At 37.3% G+C, this 22,980-nt stretch overlaps 1 protein-coding gene across 7 annotated transcripts; it reads right to left on the minus strand.

The window, feature by feature from the left end:
- Positions 1-382: 382 nt before the first annotated feature.
- LOC136249020 (uncharacterized) lies at positions 383-20,121 on the minus strand. Of its 7 annotated transcripts, none has more exons than XR_010697984.1 (18): positions 19,903-20,115; positions 14,414-14,829; positions 13,999-14,045; positions 13,721-13,831; positions 12,038-12,213; positions 11,176-11,251; positions 10,977-11,123; positions 10,831-10,921; positions 10,454-10,513; positions 10,218-10,391; positions 9,958-10,169; positions 9,390-9,512; positions 9,243-9,338; positions 9,095-9,184; positions 8,934-9,047; positions 7,096-7,203; positions 550-727; positions 383-500 (listed from the first exon to the last, which is right to left on the minus strand). XR_010697984.1 is itself a non-coding variant. In XM_066040908.1 (18 exons), exons 1-18 carry the CDS (start codon positions 20,091-20,093, stop codon positions 656-658), a joined length of 2,256 nt encoding a protein of 751 aa, XP_065896980.1. In that variant the 5' UTR covers positions 20,094-20,115; the 3' UTR covers positions 383-655. The 7 variants fall into 7 exon arrangements, 6 of the variants coding, with proteins under 6 accessions (XP_065896980.1, XP_065896982.1, XP_065896984.1 ...); XM_066040908.1 differs by having other exon boundaries at positions 383-727; positions 19,903-19,982; positions 20,031-20,115; XM_066040910.1 differs by having other exon boundaries at positions 383-727; positions 14,414-15,109; positions 19,903-19,982; positions 20,031-20,053.
- Between the last annotated feature and the right edge of the window lie 2,859 nt (positions 20,122-22,980).

The raw sequence follows: 22,980 nt of genomic DNA on the forward strand, positions 1-22,980 counted from the left end.
TTGTTTCTTTACTCCTAGCTATCAAGACTCATGGTATACGTAGTGATGAGTTGTGTGGCCAAGAAACTACAAGACAAATTAGATGGCGCTAGGGTGTCTGAACAGGTAAAGTACCAGAGCAAGGATAAAGCGCTGCGACCAAGGAATCATGCAAATGACATGCCATCTGGCCTCTACCATCATCATGACACACGACAGGCTCCAAAACAGCAGGTACACCTCCAGACACCAAAGTGCAATTCACTGCAGTATGCTGAGGAATACCCACTACACCTGCAAGAGAAACCGTGAGTTCCAAAAACATCAACTTTACTGCCACAAACACATGTATGCTCAAGAATGATAGAGCAATAATTTTTAGAGTTAATATAATATGCTTGAATTATTTTCCAACAAGACATAGGAAAAAAACAAAAGATAGAAAATGTAAATAAAAGGATAGAAAATCATCATAAAAGCTCTAAAATTCTGCTGTACAATGCAATCAAGACATACAAAAACTGAAAGAAATGACATTACACAGTGTATCTATATAAAGTCTTCAATTACTTAGCTATGAGTCTTCCATATGTACATAAACAGTCTTCCTGTTCCGCTGGAATTGAAGCTATAGCTATATACCAAGTATATAATATAGTGCTCAGATAGTAATAAGTTATTTCTTAGGGTATATGGACTGTAGAGCATTTACCACAGCACTAGCATCTTGTCTCTTTTCTGGTAACAGCTAAAAAAAAGAAATGCATAAAACAATATTATACATTACATTGTATTGCATAATGATATGTGAGTTGCCTACAATCTAATGGACAGAACAAACATTAACAAAAAGTTTTATACAAAGAGTGTCAAATTTGTTGATTTTTCTGAATATAACAAGCTCTGGTGTAATGTAATATTGGATGACAGCAAATCAACATAGCAAACTTCAATAAAAGAATGCAACCATTACAAATAGATTAATTTGGAAAAGGTCTGATACCAAAGGATGAAAGTCAAGAAATTACTACAATTTTGATGTTATATTAATGTTTACAAATTTGTAAAAGCTTGACTTTTCACATTTTTTCTACAGATAAACACATGTCAGTACCAAACGTGATTTATCATTATTACATCAACATAATATTTGCGTCTGTTCAAGGACTAAGTTATTCTTCAAACATGGTGAAATGTGTAAACCAAGATATTCTTCAAACAAAGAAATACCTGGTACTATTTTTCATGGTGAGCAATCTAGTTATCCAGACCCCACTTATCTAGATTCTCAGTTAACCGAACTATGGAAATGACTGCTCCTTTAGAGTAGTGACTGTTCTATTAGGGTAGTTGAAAGTACTGATTTTTAAATATGTATTTTAAGGCTATTTATAGTTTCAGAGATATGGACTTTTCAGACTTATGGACTACCCCTGGTCCCAAAGGGTTTGGATAACTGAGGTTCTGCTATAGTGCTAGCAAACTTTTTCTAATGTTATTGGTTTTAGGGATTTTATAAAATCCATGCATGTGCGTCCAATATATTAAATGTTGGGTTTTAAAAAGTGACTTTATAAAGTAACCACATTGTGCACTTGTTACATATGTTCGGTTTTTGCTAAAACTTGATTTTTGATCTGATGCCCATTCTGTGGTGTTCCTTTAAAGTTTAACAAAGTTATTAAGATATTCATCTAGCTATCATAGCGGTAGGTGTTACATCAAATTGCACTTGCAAATGATAGTTGAGCTTGCAAATGATAGTTGAGGAAGACATACCCCATTCTCTTTACAGGTAATCAATATGTAATACAAGACTTATTTACATAATGGCCAATGGAAGTGCAATTATCAAAAATTGTGACCAGATTTTAAAAAACCGATCCAAATTGCACATCAGGCAAAATCAAACTAACACCACCAGTGGATAGCTACACTATCATACTAATAGTTCTGATCCTTAACATTACTCAAACTACTTGAGGCTGGATTCAACAGACATCTTTTCTGGTGAGCTTGAATGGTGGTTTCTGGCTTTGTGAAGGGCTTGGCTTGACAAGAATTGGTGGTTTGCTGGTGGTTTTCTGTTGATTTTGCTGCATATCAGCCACTAAGAAGCCAGCACAGCCTTGAAATCTTGTGCCTGGACTTCAATCATGGTCTGCCTCCATTTTGAAGTATATCTCTTGCCCACCCTGCCATCCCCCACCCTCCACCCCTTCGTGAGCACTTGTGATACTACTTCACTCATCCAACTGCTCTTTTATTTGGCAGGAAACTCTACAAGCAGTTACAAGTTCTAAAGTGGTCTGAAAGGCAATAGATTGATGCACCTCTTGTGTAAATTCCGTATGTGTGTTTGTTATTCTTGGCAAGGTATGGTGACTTCAATTCTTTATCTTGAAACTTCTAATGTGCACATTGGAACGTGATTTATCCAATCCATATAAAAAGAAAATTAGACTGTAAAGCTAGGGATCCACCAATTATGCTGGAAAATTATGAGCATAATAAGCGCCAGCCTGAAAGCAATGAGCATAATAGGTAGAATAATTGTGCCATCCTTGCTTGTCAAAACACTTAACATAGAAAAAGATCGATATACTCTAATAGAACAGTCAGTAATTCTAATAAAACAATCAGATATCATATAGTGCGAAAGGTTAAAAGAGTGCTTGGTTGTAAGTTCAAAAAATATTTTTAAAACAGATCTTATTAACTGCACATTAGATAATTAACTAGAAGGGTTAGTGAACTCCACGCACTAGTTAATTGGAGTAAGCTAACAATGGTTGTGTTGATCATACTACAGTAGAATACGTATGCTGCTTTTGATTGTTCAGTTAAGCATTAAAAAATTAATATTGATAAAGGCTTTGGTAGAATTACATCTAGTTATCCCTTTCTTTCGTAGCTTGAACCAAGTTATTTGGACTTAATGTTAAACCAAACAGCTTGCAAACTGAGCCAAGTTCAGCCTAGAAAAACAATTTTCTCTTAAGCCCGTGGTGTTACTTGCGATTGTGAAGTTGAATCATGTTTGCCTTACTGTGGCCAGTGCCTAGCTATACTCTAGTTAACTGACTTCGTAGAAAACAAACACTCAAACTTTTGATATCATTTCTAAGATGCAATATTAGTTTTTGTTACTTAGTAGCTATAGCTATTTCCAATAAATTACAAAAACTTAATTTTTGAAAATTCATTGTTATTTTTGTATTTTAAAAAATTTCCTGCAACACGGTAGCTGACTGTTTTACTACAGTATGTCAATCTTTTCTGTGAAATGCATTTTGACACGCAAGGATGCATAGTCTGTGCTATAGTACATTTGCGTTGAGCTGAATCCTCAAAAAACAATTAATAACTCGCGATTGTTACATCGCATGGGCTTCCATTACGGTACCTGCAAGTGAGCCAAACAACATGTAACCACACAGCTGCCCATCGTCTTCTATTCCCATTTAGCCAATTTGTCATTTTAATCCTTTTCTCATCACTTCGCCACACATGTACACAACATTTCCAGCTAGCGTTTTGTTCTTGAAGTCACATTCCCACAAAACTCTAAAAGTTTCAACAAATGAAATTATACTGTTTATATGAATTTGGGCTGATGTACCTGTAGTGACTTCCAAACACTCCTACACTGATCAAATAGACAAGGGATGGCATGTTCAACTTCTGCTAAAGCAATGATATCTTTTTTACAGTGCACACACACTTCATCTGTATTTTCATGTACAGGTGTGTCTGTACTTCAGAGTTTAATCCTAGCTACCCGATGACTCCTGGGGAACAACATCAAGTTGTAACACCAATGCTGCAAATATCAAACAATCTTGAAGTAAGCTCAGAAGAAGACTTGGACCTGCTGCTGCTAGTGGAAGAGTCATTAATACCACCAACACCATCTTCGTTATCACTATCACTGCTGATTTGGATGAGGAATTGCTCTAGAAGTTCTTCATTACCCAAGTCTCATTCAAGTACACAATTAGTCTTCTTTCAGTTCCATTGCACTTCATTCGTCTTAAATATTAATGACCCTGATGGACTATGCAGGGCTGCTCATAGTATACCCTGTGTATATGTGTAGTGACATTAAAACACAAACTGTTGCAATGCTAACCTCTTGTCACTAATCGTTTTGTCCTTAAATCCCATACTCTTTTAAGCTATGTTCTTCCCCCACAGAAAGCACCATCATTCTTAAGTTTGGCCTAAGACGGCGTACGTGACAAAGGTTCCAGGATTCAAAATTTAACTTACCAACATCTTTGAGAGCGATAGAGTTTCCTTCCTTCCATACAAATGAATGGATCTTCTGTCTGATGGCATCTTGGTTGAAACTGTCTGCATCAACATGGACACGTGAACGTTTGTACCTGATGATTACAATTGAACGGTTTGTGCAAAGTGCTTTTTGTACCTTTTTCTTGGCATAGAAAAACCGCCTTTCTTGCAGTACTCCATTCTAACTTTAACAATGGATGTCTTTGAAATCCATGCGTGGCATAATGTATGCCAAAACTCAGCAAAGGTGGTATTACTGGTGGCCTTCGAGATTCTCTCCTTGATGTTGACGGAAAATTTACACTTTTTCGCTTCTTGCTTAAAGTATTCCCATAGTTTTGTAAGTAGATACTTCATTGTTAAACCTCTTTCCAAGAGGGTTTCACTCCATACTCGCTGATGCTGCACTGGACGCCATATTCTCAACAATTAAATGTACACCCGTAACATGAGCTTACGAATAAATGTGCCATCAACATCATGTTTAAAGCCTCTGATCTTGTATGGCTTCTTGACCAACAACTCAGGATTCAGCTCAACGCGAACTTACTATACATACAGTACTGTATTTACCAAATTTGTCAGCACAACATGGGAACTGAGGCATAGATATTGAGCCATTGTATAATCAAAATATAGTTACTACAAATAATCAAACGGTACGGTCGTACCGTTTAAGTAGGAATCCATGTGAAATTTTTGCGTGCCGTCCAAAATCCTGCCTTTAAAAATCATCCTAGAGATATCTTACAAGACGAAAATCACCTTTACGGAATAGTACTAGTCCATATAATACATAAAACAGCATTAAACACAACAAAACGCTTACAGGTGGCCGGATACAGAATTTTAAAAATCGTCAAAACTTTGAATTTTAGACTGACTGCCTGACTGCCTGACTGTGACCACAGTCACAAACCTAGAGGCCAAACGAAGCAGTGCACAGCCACCATTTTAATCCACAATAACAAACTCACCAGTGGGATGTGCCTTTTAAGGTTCCGACGAGTGTGTGTCCTCTATGCCTTGTCTTTTACCTTCAATCAGGCTGCTTGTCTTCTTCTTCATCCAACGAAACCATATCGAGGCATTAATTTTCCATATCAACACTTTCTTTAAGCAGCATAATAGACGCCACAAGATTATTTAAGGTACTTAGACTACGCTACTGTACAGACGAATAGATTATATTCCTTACTGATATATCTATGATGGAGGGTACTGGTACTAGATCGCTTCACGATAGGTCACGCTCATTCTTCATTCTACGCATTATCGATTGAAACCACGATGACACACCCCTTTTGCAACAAGCTGTATTTCAGTGACCACACACCTTCAATTTGGAAGGTTGACTCGAGATAGTCTATGATTGATCGAACCCACACCCCTTTTTGGGCAAGCGCACATTTTTGCAGGCTGACTCGAGATACTCTAACACATCAATCACCCTAATAGAACAGTCACATGTTTATAGCTATAGTACGTTCATGTTGAGCTGAATCCTCAAAAACATTTAATAACTCATGGATGCAATTACACATGATCTTGAAATTTTGCTCATTTGTAGTACTGCTTGATCCACTAAAAATATTTCAAAATCTTTTTGTTCAAATGTTTGACATAATATTTACGGCCAATCAAAATTTTCACAATACATTTCCTATGGGGAAGCCATATAAGTACAGTGTCCGTTACAGCCCTTTCCCAAACTTGTAATGGAGCCAAACCATATGTGTCTGTTGTTGACACCTTTGCTGTTACCAATAATCATCTAGTTAGCTGAAATGTTAACTCTGTTGAGAAAAAATCCACTTTTAATTTTTAGTTGTTTTTCAGGATTCAGCACAATGTGTACATGCTATAGCTGTATGCCTTAACAAAAAACTAAACAAACTAGTATATTAAAAATTATAATAAATTTAAAAATAAAGTAGGAATCCAAGCAATAAAAAGTAGTGAAACAACAGAAGAACGATGGTAGCTATTACAGTATAGCTCAGTGGGAAATTCCTACTTTGGCATTGAACACAAAATAATGGCTATATCATGCCAAAGTAGGGATTTCCCACTGAACTATGCTGTAATAGCTACCATTGTTCTTCTCTTGTTTCACTACTTCTTATCGCTTGGATTCCTACTTTGTTTTTAAATTTATAATTTTTAATATACTATTTTTTACAGCTTTACATAGATGATATCTTTGTAACTACACATACAGTACTCTAACATGACTAGTACAGTTATACACATTCAGCATTTGCACATTTGTGATATGTCATATAGGACTCTCAGTTTCAATTAATATATTTTTGATTAAACTAAACACAACTACACTTAATCAAACACTGTACACAGTATAGTAGTGAAAATCCACCTACCACCCAACATAATGATCTAGTGGGTAAAAAGAGAGTTGAGTGGTTAGCAGCAGTTGACAGGTAGTTAGGTTACAATCACTGGCTAAGCCTGTTTACCCATGGTGGTGTGGCCTCAAGGGCAATAAGGCATCCACATATATGGTTTTGCATAGTATAGTGTTTTCGGGCAAGAAAGATAGCTACTACTATCCAGCCTTTTAAAGGGAGAATAATGTGTCTTAATTATTGCACAGTATATCAGAATATCGTATGGATGGGTTCCAGCAATATTACATATTGGTACAGTTTTTCCTTTCAGGCTGCTTACTATTTAGAGTGATTTATTGATGATGTGTGTATACTACGCAATTAATTGATTACAAAATAATTAATGAGTTATATATTTTCAATGATTAATCGATTAATCGCGAAAGTCCTAATGTCATTAAATCCACCTTACCCTAACTCCTGATGCAATAACATCAAGTGTTCTCAGTAGGACAACCCATAATGCTGTATTGTACATCTGTCGTAACTTGGATAGACACACCCACTGCAAATTGTGAGCCTAAACAAGGACATATAATAGATTATACTATACATCAGAAGTGGATATGTACATCCATAACATACAAGTGACTATTCAATTAGAGTGCTGCCAACAAGTGCATGCATGTTCTATTGGAGTAATTGAGTTCAGCTTCTTATACCTCTATACTTTGGTTATAGTTAAAGCACTGCCACTTGTGTGTATGGAAATACAACACAAGGGGGCGTGTTGAGAGACTAATACAGCACAAGGCAAAGTCGAGTGCTGTATTTGCCTTGAGACATTCTCCAAGTGCCCCATACACACAAACATAGACGGTGCTTTAAGTGTTACATTGTACTTCCTGGTCGTCTGGCTTGGGGCGATTTTCTCTAGTACTCAAACCTCTGTGGTTTTCAGTGATCAGGATATCAGTAAGTGTTTAACTAATCTATTTCTAGTCGTAGAACGAATTAATAGATTAGTTTGGCTAGTTTTAGCGATTTACAATGTCACTCTTAGTGGAGTCATGTTTAAAAAGCTTCGTGGTCAGATGATCAGTAAGTGTTTATACAATCTATTCCTAGCTGTACATGTAGAGCGAACTTGTAGCATTAGTTTGACTGGTTTTAGTGATTTACAGTATGTTGTTTACGTAATATTCCTTAAATAAATTCTCTGCATAACTGTACTGTATTTTCCCGAGTGTGCTGTATTTGCCCAATTAAGCACAGTTGTACATTGCGTGGGAGGATCAAAGCGATGCCGCGTATAGTATTGTCCATACAGTACTAATCAGCTGCATAACTGTACTGTATGAGTCATACAGAACAGTTATGCAGCTAATTAGGCAAATACAGTACAGTTATGCAAAATACAGTACAGCTATGCGTAGAATTTACGTATTTAAGGAATGTTACGTAAACAACACACTGTAAATTGCTAAAACCAGCCAAGCTACGTAACCATATGAGTTCGTTCTACGGCTAGAAATAGATTGTATAAACACTCATTGATTGTCTGATCACGAAGTTTTTTAAATACGACACCACTAAAACAGCACGATTGATCATGTGCATGACATTGTAAATCGCTAAAACTAGCCAAACTAATCCTATTAGTTCGTTCTACGAGTAGAAATAGATTATATGAACACTTACTGACATTCTTATCACCGAAAATCGCAGCGGTTTGAGTACTAGAGAAAATCACTCTGAGCCAGATGACCAGGAAGTACAATATAACACTTAAAGCGCCACCTTGCTTGTGTGTACAAAAAATACGGTATTCGGGGGGTGTCTCGAGGCAAATACAGCACTCGACTTCGCCTCATGCTGTATTAGCCTCTCGACACACCCCTCGTACTGTATTTTCTGTACACACGCGTGGCGGTACTTTAACTCTAACATATATATTTAATATCTACTTATTCACTGTGCTGGGTAGGAAACACATACGTGACTGGATCTGCAAAAACTGACATAATTGTGCATTTATCAAATTTCAGTGAAGAAAGATTGATCGTGTACTTATGTATCTTTTCCTAATGCAACGTAGCAAAGATTTTTGAATTTCTCTTAAATCATATCCAGGTTTTTATCGTTTGGCTCTTTCTTCACTAAGAACAAAGTGTTCAGAAATTTAAAATAATAAGCAAGTATTTTACTCATTGCAATCAATGCTTTATACTGTAAAGTTTAGACTTGCACAAGATTATGTTGGGTTTTCGCAGATCCGGTCACATAATAACATAGCGTGTTAATACTCACCCTATAAGCCGTGTTCAGTATTCCTGCTAAAGGGCACTCTTCTTCATACACCTCACTTTCTCCTCCCTGAAAAGATCGCAATCGGCACAATTTCAAAGTTCCATCATCAAGTAGCTACATTTACTGGGTGAACATAAGAGATTTAAAGACATTCACAAAACCTTTTGTAGAAACTCAAGATCAGTAAGCAGCTTAGTCATGACATTGTTTTCTACTTCATTTGTCTTTTCTGACTTGTACTCAGTTTGTATCTACACAGACACATACCATCATTATGTTGATATTACACACTAGTGTGTACATACTTACCGTATCTATTATCCTAGTAACTATATTTGATGATTGTGATACAATCTGGGTAACACCTTTAGCACTCTCTGTAGTCACCTCAATCAATTTCTTTGCCTAATACATGAAGATTAGTACAAGTGAATACATTGAGACATAGTATCAAACCTCTTTGTGTAACTCTGACTGTGTTCCTTTTCCAACTAATATATCCATCATTGTCACACAGCCAGACCACACATCAGATCTGTGACTCACTACCAGCTCACCTTCACCAGTTCTGAAGAATGACTAGAAAAAGATTTCAGTTATGTCAACACTGTCCCTCTATTTTGAGCCATCATAAATTGGATGTGTCCAAATTCAGGTTTATATCAAAAATGCATGCACATTTGAAACCATTAATAAGTTACAATGTATGCTATCCGATTTAAGAGTTCGACAGTTTAATTTATCAGAAAGTGACCAATTTAGCCCCAAAAGTTCATAGAGAAGGGAGAATAGCACGTACATATACCCTTATAAAAATTGACTGATAGTAATCTGTGTTATATAGAAAGATCACCTCTCTAAAAAGCCAACTTTCAATTCCCTGAACAAGAAGCTTATACATATACACTAATCAACATGTCTAAACCAGCTGCCTGCCTGTGAAGCAAAGAAATTTGCCTGAAAGTGACCAGCTTAGCAAATTCCACTTAAAAACATACAGACAAACTTAAAAGCAGATGATAACCTCAGGAGGCTTCATTCCCATTGTTCCAGCTGGATCATGTCGAGCCATCTTCTCCCAATATTCTTTGTCATATGGACAGGGTGAACACTTTTCTTCAAGGCACAACAGATCCAGGTCACCCAACACATATACCACTCCACCATCATCACCAGGACACTTGCATAGTAACGGACTTGAACACTTGCAGCTCTGGTGCACCAAAATATTGGAAGCTAAGAACATACAATACTCAAAACTTGTCACTGGTGGAACTAATGTACCTTTTACATCCCTATGGACAATCCCTTGGTCTTCTAAATAACTTAATCCCTCAAACACATGCCGAAAAGAAACAGTATAATTTCGAAAAACAAACTCAATGCTATGTTGATGCAGTGCCATATAATCCAAAACGCATTTTAAATTTTTCTCCTTAAACTGCTCATCAAAACCTCCTGATGGTAGTACACACATCCATTAGCAAGCTGCCTCTAGCCCATAAAACAAAGACACTTACTTTGATTCATGAATGGCATTACAAACAGGTAGTACTGGTTACCATCCTTATCACAAGGCCCTGTATAATTTACAAACACATACCTACTGTACGTAGCTCAAAATACATCATAGAGGTGGGTGATATATGGACTTGTATGATTATGGATAAAAGCATTTCAATGATACTGTTCGTACTGGATAACAATATAAAAATAGATATACAGTGTAGATAATAGCTGACTGACTGATATATGTAACATCAGCATGATATTTCCATTATTTTACATGTTGATATAAGGCACCTGTCAAATTCTATATTTGCTTATTGCTTACTTAGTACCAACGCCATCGCACTAAATATAGAATACCATCTCTACCTCTGTGATATTCACTTACCCACAACATATTCTAACATCTCAATCACATGAGGATGCTTCAGATTTATGACCTTCTTAAATAAATCGAGATTCCCAATGATTAGTGGACGCTGTACAATAACAAAGTAACAAGATAGAAAGTTTGAAACACCCCTGAATGCTAACTTTGGTCTCCTCTTTAATGGCAAGGCGAGGTCCAGACCCTGATGTGTACTTGTAGACTTGACCAAATCCACCTGTTCCAAGTACAGGCATATTCTTATATCCAGAGTAAGTCTTGCAAATGGTTCCAACTTTATCTTTCCTGTTTTCCTGTAGCGATTAAGTAGATTTACTAAGTAAATTCCAAGAATTGTACACTTACATATATAGAGTATACCAAGAAGTCTGTACCAGCATACTGCATAAATTCATATAATTCATTCACAACACAATACTTCCTATAAAACAAAACAGTGAATGAAAATGTATGCAGAGAACCTGAGTAAACTCTATTTGTCATTGGTTAGTGGCCTTCAATTTAGCACATTCAATGTGTTCAGAAGACTACAATTTGACCTATGTAAGTGCAGCACGATGATCTTTGTGGGTTTTAAAAACTGAGGCGAAGCCAAGGTGTTTAAAACCTGAAGATCCGAGGTCATGGTTTCTAATCAACTTAGATCATGGGGGTGTTTTATATGATGTTATTGTGGGATTGGATTATAAGTATTATGATTGTCACATTGTTAAAATAACTGCGGAATTTGTTTTAGTTAAAGAGCAAAAGTCAAAGCTCACATCTTATTGCTGCTTCTTAAAGTCACGCTTACATGAGTAGCTAGTAAAGAAAATGTCGCAAAGAAACTCAGTGCCTTCACCGTTGCTATTATGGCATCCCAGCAGTGTGAACAACAGGTATAAAAAACAATTCAAAGCACTATAGAAAACAGATGGGCATTAAACAGTGATATCTCTGGACTTTATCGCTTGTTGTATAGTAATAAACATAATTTCTTTACTTAGACTCAATAAATTCTTTAAGGCACACTTAAATCTAAACAAACTGATACCATTTCATTCACAGATTAACCCACAATGAGAGCTCATGCGATACTGATCCAAAAAATTATACGTATGTACATATAGTTCTGCCCTCACTAAAATTTCAGACTTACAAATGCATGACAAGTTCAACATGTTCACAACAGCTGTCGTCCTTACATTGCAAAAGATGACTTACGTACCACAGCTGAGCACAAAATGAAGGGCACTTCTTTCTTTGTAGATGTTCTACAATGTACTCCATGTACAAGTCGCTAAGCTGCTCCTCATTGTTAGCATTATCAGTAGTGGTCACTTGTCCAGTCAAGAGCTGCTTTAGTCCTGTGGAAAATTCCTTATCATAGTTATATGAGCAGTCCTACATAAAAATTTATTAGGCACTCAACAACATACAATATATATCAACCATACACATGCATGTATACTTATGTACACAAACAATACATTTACTGTACTTCCAAAGCCTGGGTGTCATATTTTACCAAGGTATGCTCCAAGCACAGGATGGTGGTAGTTACGTATAGTAGTGATGAGAGTAATAATAATCAACATTACAGTTTAGTCTTCAATGGCAACAATGAAACATGAACATATACACAGACTCTAGAACAAAATAGAACTCTAGCTTAGTTTTTAGCACCCCAGCATTACACAGACCCGGGAGTAAAATCTATATGTTGGGATGAACCACAATTAGTAACTAACTGCCAATTAAATGCATAATCAAGTAATATTATTACCATTTTTAAATTGGTTTCTGTGGAATTCACAATAATCAATACATAAAAAGCGGAGCAGTTTAGGTGCTCTTGAAAATATTACATTAATTGCATAGTTAATATCACATGAACGCCAATGGTCACAATGTAGTTCATAACCAGCAAATGGCGGGGATTGCTGGGATTGTTAACTCTTTCAATTGCACTTCGAGTAAGGATTAAAATGATGTACGTGCTTTCTTTTGTAAAAGCGCTTCGTTTTCTAGAAAAATCTGATGAAACGCTATTTCGTGCCTAGCAATTCTTGTAATAGCCATCTATGTGTTTCTTCTAAACAAAACAATTATGCCACGCTTTGTTACATCGCTACCACGTTTCATTTAATCTAGAAAACCAAGGATTTTGCATAATTCATTTCAACGGTGCTTAAACTGCTTCCACCATCCTCTGACTTAAAAATACAAATACAGAAACTATATACGTATGTATGTTTACTCTGTCATAATTTCTTATGAAAATTCTTTTCAGCCACGGAGCATTATTTTCATACGTACCACTGAAGTTGAAATGTTTTATTATCCTGTGAAGCCAATAATCAGAGCTTTCGATCTTTAAAAAAACCCATATAACCCATCCATTCAATTTTTTTTTCAAGTAGAAATGCAAGATTTGCCAGAAACTGTTAGAAAACAAGTAATAGAAGCACAACCCTCATTATACTCTTCAATAAAAGTCTTCATGCATACACGAATGTGCAATACCTGACAACACACCGTACCAAACTAAATACGTAATACATACTCATTAGGGCTGAGCGATTGTGAAATTTTGCAACTTTCACAATTGTAGGATGCAACATATCCTGATTACGATAACTATCACGATGTTATAACTACATGCATCAATAGCGCACAACTTTGTATGAATTATTAAAACAAGGTGACATTGTTGCACAACTGTTCAACACAATTAAGGCCAAATTTAATGGTTTTCAACAGGCAACAATGAATTGTCTAAGTTTAGACTTTTTTTCTAGATTAATTCTTCCACAACATTATGTGCCACCGTTTTGATTTTACTAATCACAACTGCCACAACATCATGATTATATACAACACATCTCAACATCATGATGTATTTACATACCACTGCTGTTTGATAAAACTTGCAATTTGACAAGTCAGGGTTGTGCAGAGCACAATGTAATGTGTGCCTCCTCTTTTCAGAAAGCTCCATACTGTGCCTATTAGACTGAACCTGAGAAAAGATGGATGACAGAGAAATAAGTTAACAATATCTAGTACATATACTGGCAGTACACAGATCAGTAGATTTAAAAATGAGTATGTACGAACTGTACGTAAGTGTGAATGCAATTTTGTGTAGATGCACGTATGTTTGTATTAGCATACTAAATTACGCACCACTGTTTGACTGACACCTGATAGTCCTCTCTCAGAAACTGCTTTACCTGTAATGTAAACACTATTTATCACTACAAGTACAACACACAAACATACAGTACCGTTTACAAATACATGCAAACGGAAAATGCACACAAATGCACAATCACATAAATGCATGCACGCACATTCACATCAGCCAGGACCAGCCAGGAATGACATCAGCTGTTAAAACAACCAGCAGCACCTATAAGGCCCCACCTTCCATTGATTCCTCAGCTCATGCAAATTAAAGAAACACACTAAGGGCTTGCAAAACCACCAAAGCACTGTGTACCAATTATGTTAGCCAGCAAGGCCATTGCCCATCAGGCACCACAGTAGGCATACCTGGATCACACACTCACATGCACGCACGCACGCACGCACACCATACCAGTTGAAACACTAGAGGTATGATGCAGTTTTGAATGAGCAGATGCACTTTTAGACACATCAGATTTTAGACTAGCTGGAATGTTTAATGGTCCTGCCATAGGCTTCACAACATCTGAACCTTCTCCTTGTTGGTGAGGATCGATCATATTACCAAAAGGAAGTTGCTCATTTACTGGTGTGGAGATATTAGTATCAAGATTAGTAGCTCGCAAAGACATTTCCATATTCTGCTGCTCTCTTCGTTGTGGCACATTTTCCTTTTGTGCAACATTGTTATTCTGAGCCAACCTCCTGTTTAGTTCATTTGCTTCATTTTTGTAGGATGGCAATTGTTGTCCTGGTGAACATGCCGTCATTCCAGTGACTATGCTACTGGTAGAACTAGACTGTCTTCCAAACTTATCATCATCCTCACTATAGTCAAAAATACATCAAAACATGTCAAACAGTTCAGAGTAGCAGAACAACTAAGTGCTACAGAAATCATACATGGTTACATAAAGAGACCAAATTGAAATGAAACTGAATGACCAATCCTTCTCAAATTATCTTTGTGATTAGGCAAACTTCTGGTCTTGATAATATACTTAAGGTGTCACAGTCCACGGATCCTCATTTCTGTTTGGGATCCAGTTCACATGGTAACCATGTCCTTATTAATGAGGTTGTCACATCACTTTAAAGCATTCTTTCACTATGTACATACAATACAATTTCCAGTAAAATGCTTATGCAGCTATACCACAGTTGTATAGATCCCAGAATCGTCTTGACATGTCACAAGTATGTAGTATTAATGGCTCCGTGATAAAACAAAGATTCAGCTCACCAAAAAAGACCCATAACTGGTAGTAAAAGCAAAAGTATATATTCACTACAGAAAAGAAACTAAACAGAACCTACTATATCCTACGGATGACAAGGGAAAAAGCCTCCCCTAAGCAAAAGCAAGATCAATGGCAGACGGGACTCCTAGAGACTTAGACCATTTTTCTCCCTACCCAATGACAGAGAAAAAAAAGTGGTCTGGCCATGTGAGACAATAAGATGGGCTCACAGTAGTTGGCACCAACCAGTACTCTTTAATAAACAAATTGACCACTACGTTTCCTTTATTTTCTTCATTTACAAGTAGATTGCAGCCATTTATAATGCAGCATAGGGTCCAAATATTGAGTGGATACTACATACACAAGTTTCTTAGTCTCGCGTCGCCAAACCCACTCTTTGCGTGGCACTTATTGATTGATAATTATAAGCGCCTAGCTGCGAGAGGGTCTGGTATAGTTCCTGGTATAGTTCGAATGAGCCTTATCCACAATGACGTTTTATGACATCACGAGAATAAAAATGGCCACGATAGTTGGGGGACTGTTATACAGGCACCTATGGAGATAAAGTTTCTATCGCTCACATTTCAGCTAGGCATGGAGATATCGACCATTAACCGGCAGGTATGGTTATGAAGTACCAAAAGCTAATGTAAACGTACGCTTTTTAGAAAAAAATTTGAAACGCGACAAAAACTCGTTTATCGTAATATCTTATATAAAACTTGACTGTACCTGTTGTTTAGAACTCGATATCAAGACACACGGTAGTGTGTCGTGCGGCCCAAGAAGCCGGCGTGCCACCCGTGAGTATATTAACAGGAAGAAAGAAAATGCAATTTTCACACCTATGTAGCTCTGTGATCCCTTATCCGATTGGAACCAAATTTGCTACAGACTTCCGGCCAGCTAGGGGAGTCTACACACCAAATTTGAAGAAAATCGCTCCAGCCATTTCCGAGATACGAGCGAACAAAATTTCGTTTTAATTTCTTCGTTTTTTTCTTCTTCTACTTCTTCATTTCGCACACTTCGCAAAATCCGCCATAAAACACGAATGCGTGCTCGGATCGGGCTAAAATTTGGCACACTTAAAGGGCTCATTAAGGCGGATCTCTGTACCAACTTTGGTAGGAATCCGATGAATATTCACGGAGTTATGACCGATTATTTGCGTAAAATAAGGTCGAAGGTCTGTCACGCCTACAGGGTAAACTCCTTTGAAGAATCAGATGAAAATTGATATGTAGATGGAGCAACCATCGTAGGAGTGCCTTTTTGTGGTTTGAAAGGAATCGGGATAAAGACCATGGAGATATGATACAAAATCCAACCTGTGTCAAAATTACGCGATCGATTTTTATGAACAAAAAAACCATTAGTTTTCGTGTCTACCAGGCAAACCGCTTACAGCAACGAGCTGAAAATCAGTATGTAGCTGGAATAATCATCATAGAAAGTCCTTGCAGTAGTACAGAAGAATCGGATTACAAACCACTGAGTTATGATTCGAAAGACAACTACGTGTAACAAATGCGAGATCGAGATACTCTAATAGAACAGTCACCGTAATAAAGCATTCAGCTGCATTTATAATTTACTCAATTATATTACATTGCAAGTTATTCTGTAGGAAATTCAGCAACAAACAAGTCACCCTGTAGTCAGATCAGCCAGAAGAAGGTACCTAATAGAGAGTTCAGCTACAAAGAAACCATCATGTAGAGAGTTCAGCTCAAACAAATTGCCCTGTAGAGAGATCAGCTAGAAGAAGTTACCTTGTAGAGAGTTCAGTTACAAAGAAACAATCATGCAAAGAGTTCAGCTGCAAACAAATCACCCAGTAGAAAGTTCCGCTATGAACAGATCACACTGTAGAGAGTTCAGTTAGAGACAAGTCATCTTGTAGAGAGATCAGCTAGAAGAAGTTACCTTGTAGGGAGTTCAGCTACGAACAGATCACCCTGTAGAGAGTTCAGCTACAAACAAATCACACTGTAGAGAGTTCAGTTAGTTAATTTATCACGATAAACAGTATTGCTGGTATATTGCTGAGCACTACTTGACACATCATAATCCATACCATGAATTCTGGTTATTAGGCGCATATGGTTATTGAGCACACATTGCTTGGTAAGTGCATATGAAGTACTTGCGCTAAACACTTCCTGTTAAGCTCATATAGTTAAAATCGCTCCTGCAAGCTCGTACTATGTGAAATGGTAACAAATACCAATAGAACAAGTCAGAAGCGTCACAGTGTACTCGATACTTCGCCAGGCACATAGAAAGTTCAGCTATGAACAGATCACCCTGTAGAGAGATCAGCTAGAAACAAGTCACCCTGTAGAGTGTTCAGCTAGAAGAAGTCACTTTGTAGAGAGTTCAGCTACAAAGAAACCACCATGTAGAGAGTTCAGCTGCAAACAAATCATCCTGTAGAGAAATCGGCTACAAACAAATTGCTCTGTAGAAAGATCAACTAGAAGAAGTTACCTTGTAGAGAGTTCAACTACAAAGAAACTATCATGTAGAGAGATCAGCTACAAACAATTCACCCTGTAGAGAGTTCAGCAAGAAGAAGTCACCTTGTAGAGAGTTCAGCTACAAAGAATCCATCATGTAGAGAGTTCAGCTGCACACTGTAGAGAGTTTCAGCTACGAAAAGATCACTCTGTAGAGAGTTCAGCTAGAAGAAGTCACCTTGTAGAGAGCTCAGCTACAAGAAATCACCATGTAGAGAGTTCAGTTGCAACCAAATTACCTTGTGGAGAATTCAGCTGCAAACAAATCGTCCTGTAGAAAGGTCAGCTAGAAGAAGTTACTTTTTAGAGAATTCAGCTACAAAGAAACCATCATGTAGAGAGTTCAGCTACAAACAAGTCACTCTGTATAGAGATCAGCTAGAAGAAGTTACCTTGTAGAGAGTTCAACTACAAACAATTCACCCTGTACAGAGATCAGTTTGAAGAAGTTCTTTGTAGAGAGTTCAGCTACAAACAAATCACCCTGTAGAAAGATCAGCTAGAAGAAGTCACCTTGTAGAGAGTTCAGTTACAAAGAAACCACCATGTAGAGAGTTCAGCTACAAACAAATCACCTGTAGAGAGTTCAGCTACAAACAAATCACTCTGTAGAGAGTTCAGCTGCAAAGAAACCATCATGTAGAGAGTTCAACTATAAACAAATCACCTTGTAGAAAGATCAGCTAGAAGAAGTCACCTTGTAGAGAGTTCAGTTACAAAGAAACCACCATGTAGAGAGTTCAGCTACAAACTAGTGACCCTGTAGAGACATCAGCTAGAAGAAGTTACTTTGTAGAGAGTTCAGCTGCAAAGAAACCATCATGTAGAGAGTTCAGCTACAGTACAAACAAATCCTGTAGAAATATCAGCTAGAAGAAGCCACCTTGTAGAGAGTTCAGTTGCAAAGAAACCACCATGTAGAGAGTTCAGCTGCTAAGAAACCATCATGTAGAGAGTTCAGCTACAAACAAATCACCCTGTAGAAATATCAGCTACAAGAAGTCACTTTGTAGAGTGTTCAGTTATAAAGAAACCACCGTGTAGAGTGTTCTGTAATAAATATATGTATTATATATATATATAATTTGTACATTTACTGATAAAATATTTAAAGTATTTAACATCTGCTTCATCTTTTCTTCTTCCTGTGGTAAAGAAAAGAAAATCCCCAAAGCCGGCCATAGGCCGGCTTTGGGGTATACAAACACAAAAAGAAGTGAAATCTAATCAAAAACAGCTAAGCTGTAAAAAAAGGTGCGGCCCCAAAAAGGCCATGGTGAAAAAAGATGTGAAATCCAAGGTGGCGGCCAAGAAATGGCTGTGATGGCACAAAATTCACCTGAATTGTCGTTATTAAAATTTTTACCATTAACCTACCATCACAGCCATTTCTTGGCCGCCACCTTGGATTTCACATCTTTTTTCACCATGGCCTTTTTGGGGCCGCACCTTTTTTTACAGCTTAGCTGTTTTTGATTAGATCTTCTTTTCTGGCTGAAATATGAACAATTAAAAATTTTTCTCCATAGGTCCCCCAACTATCGCGGCCATCTTTATTATCGTGATGTCATAAAACGTCATTGTGGATATGGCTCATACAGACGATTGCGGAATCTATGCAACACAGGAAGTCAATGGAAACGTGAGCTTGTTACGTAATTCGGCACCTTTTCAAAGCAAATGGTCACGTTTTCGGTTTTCGCTTGACGCAAAGATCGCGCAATCGTCTGTAGCAAAGTTGTTCTGACACTGTGAGCTTTTTCAGGGTGATAATGAAACACCTGGTTAAGTTTTATCACCCCACGTCACATTGTGGACTTGTCAACAGAGAAAGGAATTTGTTAACAACCCACAAAATGACGTGGGGTGATGAAAGTTAACCAAGTGTTTTATTATCATCCTGAAAAAGCTCACGGTGTCAGAACAACTTTGCTATTCGAACTATACCAGACCCTCTCTCAGCTAGGCGCTTATAATTATCAATCGATAAGCGCCGCGCGAAGAGTGGGTCTGACTAAGCGAGACTACAAGTTTCTGCCCCTATTTGAATTGATTGAATACGCTAGACTCTGTATCAATCAAAGCCGATCCTCTAACAACTACGCAGATTATAATATACAACAAATACTTACTGCTGCACCAGCCGTCCTTCAATCTGGCCATCTTCTTCTACAACCGTGATGTTTATGACTCTCGATAGTACTGCAGACAACTTTAAAAAACGTTCCCTGAGGTCTTGAGTTGAAAACTGAAGTCTCACTTGTACAGTTTTCTCCTCTTCTGCATCCATAAAGCTTTCGGGGCGCTTTGTATGATCTTCCATCTTTCGGTGTGCTTTTATTAAAATAATTGCAATTGTTTGTATTCTATTTATTTGGTTTGCTAGCTACTATAGTATGTACCAGAGTATATGTACAAGTTGAGCTGGATTTTTTTTTTCGCCAACCAGATGGACAGTAAAAGTGTCAACAACAGACATGTGTGGTTTGGCTCCATTATGCACCTATAACTGTATAACCCCCATAGGGTGTAACTGATCACTGGACTAGACTACTGGACTGATATATTTTTGGTTTTTACACATTCTGAGGTTGGTTTTATTGAATCTTGCTAGCCAAGCGCCTTCAGATAACCGGAATGCTATGAGCGTCAGGAGTGGAGTAAGCAAAAAACTGAGTCAGACTAGTTCTCACTACTTGTTATGCTGACAGCATTTATACCCTTCTTAGTATTGTGTTTTTGGAGATTGTAATATCTGGCATGCAATAGCTAACCAAAAATCATTTTACTATATTTGTGCTAAGGCCATACCTATTTGATCTTATGTTGCGCGGGCAAAATTATTTTAAATTTGGGTAGGTAGGTCGGTTTGAAAATGAAAATGATAAAAATTTTAAATGCAAGCATACAAAATGCAAATAATGAATGTAGCTATAATAGTACATACACAGTTAAAAATCTAGGTTTCATACTCTTCTAGTAGCATCAGATATCTCCAAAAGAGCTTTCCCATCGTATTCTACAATTTTAGAGCATTGGATGATCTTCAATGGTCCCTTTTGGACTATATCACGAGGGTGCTGATGATGTGTTGTCTTTAATTAAGTACACGTGATCCGCACACATGATTTTCAAAATTATTTCATTTGAAGAAAAATGTAGTCGGTCGGGCCCGCGCAACATAAGATCAAATAGGTATGGCCTAACTATGGTACAATATATGTATCCTTGAACTTAATAGCTCAGACCCCTAAGACACAACCTATCCTTCCTAAGACAATCTATTGTAGCTAATATACAAACTCATTGCATAACTAGGATTTTTCTGCTATCATGATTAGTTCTTACATGTGCTGGTTGGCGTACTATAATATGTGACCAAATTTACAAGCTTGCTGCTATCTCCAAGACGTTATCATTGGTTAACATAACTAGCGCATTCCCTGTAGCATACTGATTTTTAAGGAGTGTAGGTATATGTACTGTAGAAGAATATGATACTGTAAATAAAGGTGAAATCACTAGAAGTCAGTTTTGGCTTAGTCCACTCCTTACACTCATCATTTTAGTAGCATTCTGCAAGTTATCTGAAGGCGCTTGGCTAGCTAGCAAGACTCAATAAAACCAACCTCAAAATGCGTAAAAACCAAAAATGTGTCAGTCCAGTCCAGTGATTAGTAATACTCATCCACAAAGCTACACCTACTGGGGATTTGACATCTAAACTTGTCCCACCCCTGGGGCTTTTGACGGCAGCAGTTTGCTGTACCAAAAATCATTTTAATAGGTAAATCAAATCCCCTATAGAAACCCCTCTATCGAGGTGGGGTTTTGATAAGCTTCTTATCCCAACGTAACTACTGGGGAATTTGACACTAGACTTTGTCAAATCCTCTGTATTGCCCCACCCTACCCAGGGGTGGAGCATGACATTGATAGGTGAATTACAAGTTTGGGAATGGGTTGAAATGGATAGTGTTTTTTACGGCTCCCCATGGGAAATGTATGGTGGAAATTTTGATTCACCTTAAATATTGTGTCAGGCATTTGAATGAAAAGATTTTGAAATGTTTGTAGCAGATCAAGCAGTACTACAAATGAGCCAAATTTCTAGGTCGTGTGTAATTGCATGGTTTTGAGTCAATGCGTACATACTATGCTAGGTCTGTGCAGAGTACACATTGCAGCTATATTGTACGGTAATACATGTACTAGAAGTCATTTGTTTGGCAACACTCATGATCACTCTTGCAAAGTACAGGTTTGTCATATAGGGGATGTAAAGGATCTATATGTGACTGAATTTTGGAAAATCACCCATATGGGTGCATTTGACACCTAAAATATTTAATGCTAAAATCACAAACTTTATAGTGCTAATCTATTTGTTGATGGGTTCAAGCCATTCTCAATACCTTAAATTACAAGAAAATTCTTGAAATATTTTCAAAACTGTGTCCTGCTCATATTAGCAACCCACTAAACACGAAAATTCTGATTATTTCACGTGCACCCATATGGGTGATTTTCCAAAATTCGATCACATTATATGTGTGATCGGATTTGCGAAAAGGTACCTTTTCCACACATTTTACAGGTAAGCAAACAAAGCAAAGTAACTTTTGACTCCATACACTGATCAACTTGGTCTTAGTTTCAAGGTGTAGCCAGATTCTTTAGCTACACTCATGGAAAATTTCAGGCAATTTTATGCAATGACTAAAATGTTATGAAGTTTTAAGATCAAAAATGGGTCAAATTTTGTTCATTAATCCGGTCACATATATTAAACATGCAACAAGAGCAGAGTTTGATTTTGAGCAGCCAGACCACTTCAAAGGGAATGGCACTTCCAACATATCCTCTTCATCCCCAGTCAAGGCCAAGCAAAAAATTGGCAGGTAGGTCAAAGAACAATAATATTGTGCAAGCATGACAACAGTTGATTGTTTTAAAACTAGCTACAGCATAAACATATCTGCCAAGTTCAACTACAGTTTTGAGCTGAAGTCAATGGTTAAGGCTATTTTTACTTTGACCAATAATGAAATTTGGAGTGCAGATATGTGGTTAGTGCAATATACTGCCATCCCCTTGACCCTATTTTGAGAATGTGTTACCTGCAATTGGATGCTTTGGCCTTTGATCAGTATTTGGTTGCATTTTCTAGTGAAAACTAGCATGCATTAACAGAAAATTGCAGTAAACTT

Source organism: Dysidea avara, chromosome 3 (genome assembly GCF_963678975.1).
Source record: "Dysidea avara chromosome 3, odDysAvar1.4, whole genome shotgun sequence".
NCBI classification, from domain to species: Eukaryota; Metazoa; Porifera; class Demospongiae; order Dictyoceratida; family Dysideidae; genus Dysidea; species Dysidea avara.

Excerpts from the sequence above, each read along its gene's own strand:
- LOC136249020 (XM_066040907.1), bottom strand. The coding sequence starts at position 20,093 with ATGGAAGATCATACAAAGCGCCCCGAAAGCTTTATGGATGCAGAAGAG. Across the intron at positions 14,046-14,413 it reads TACCTCTAGTGTTTCAACTG|GTAAAGCAGTTTCTGAGAGA; the intron begins GTATGGTGTGCG and ends TTTACATTACAG. Across the intron at positions 9,339-9,389 it reads AGTCAGAGTTACACAAAGAG|GCAAAGAAATTGATTGAGGT; the intron begins GTTTGATACTAT and ends TTCATGTATTAG.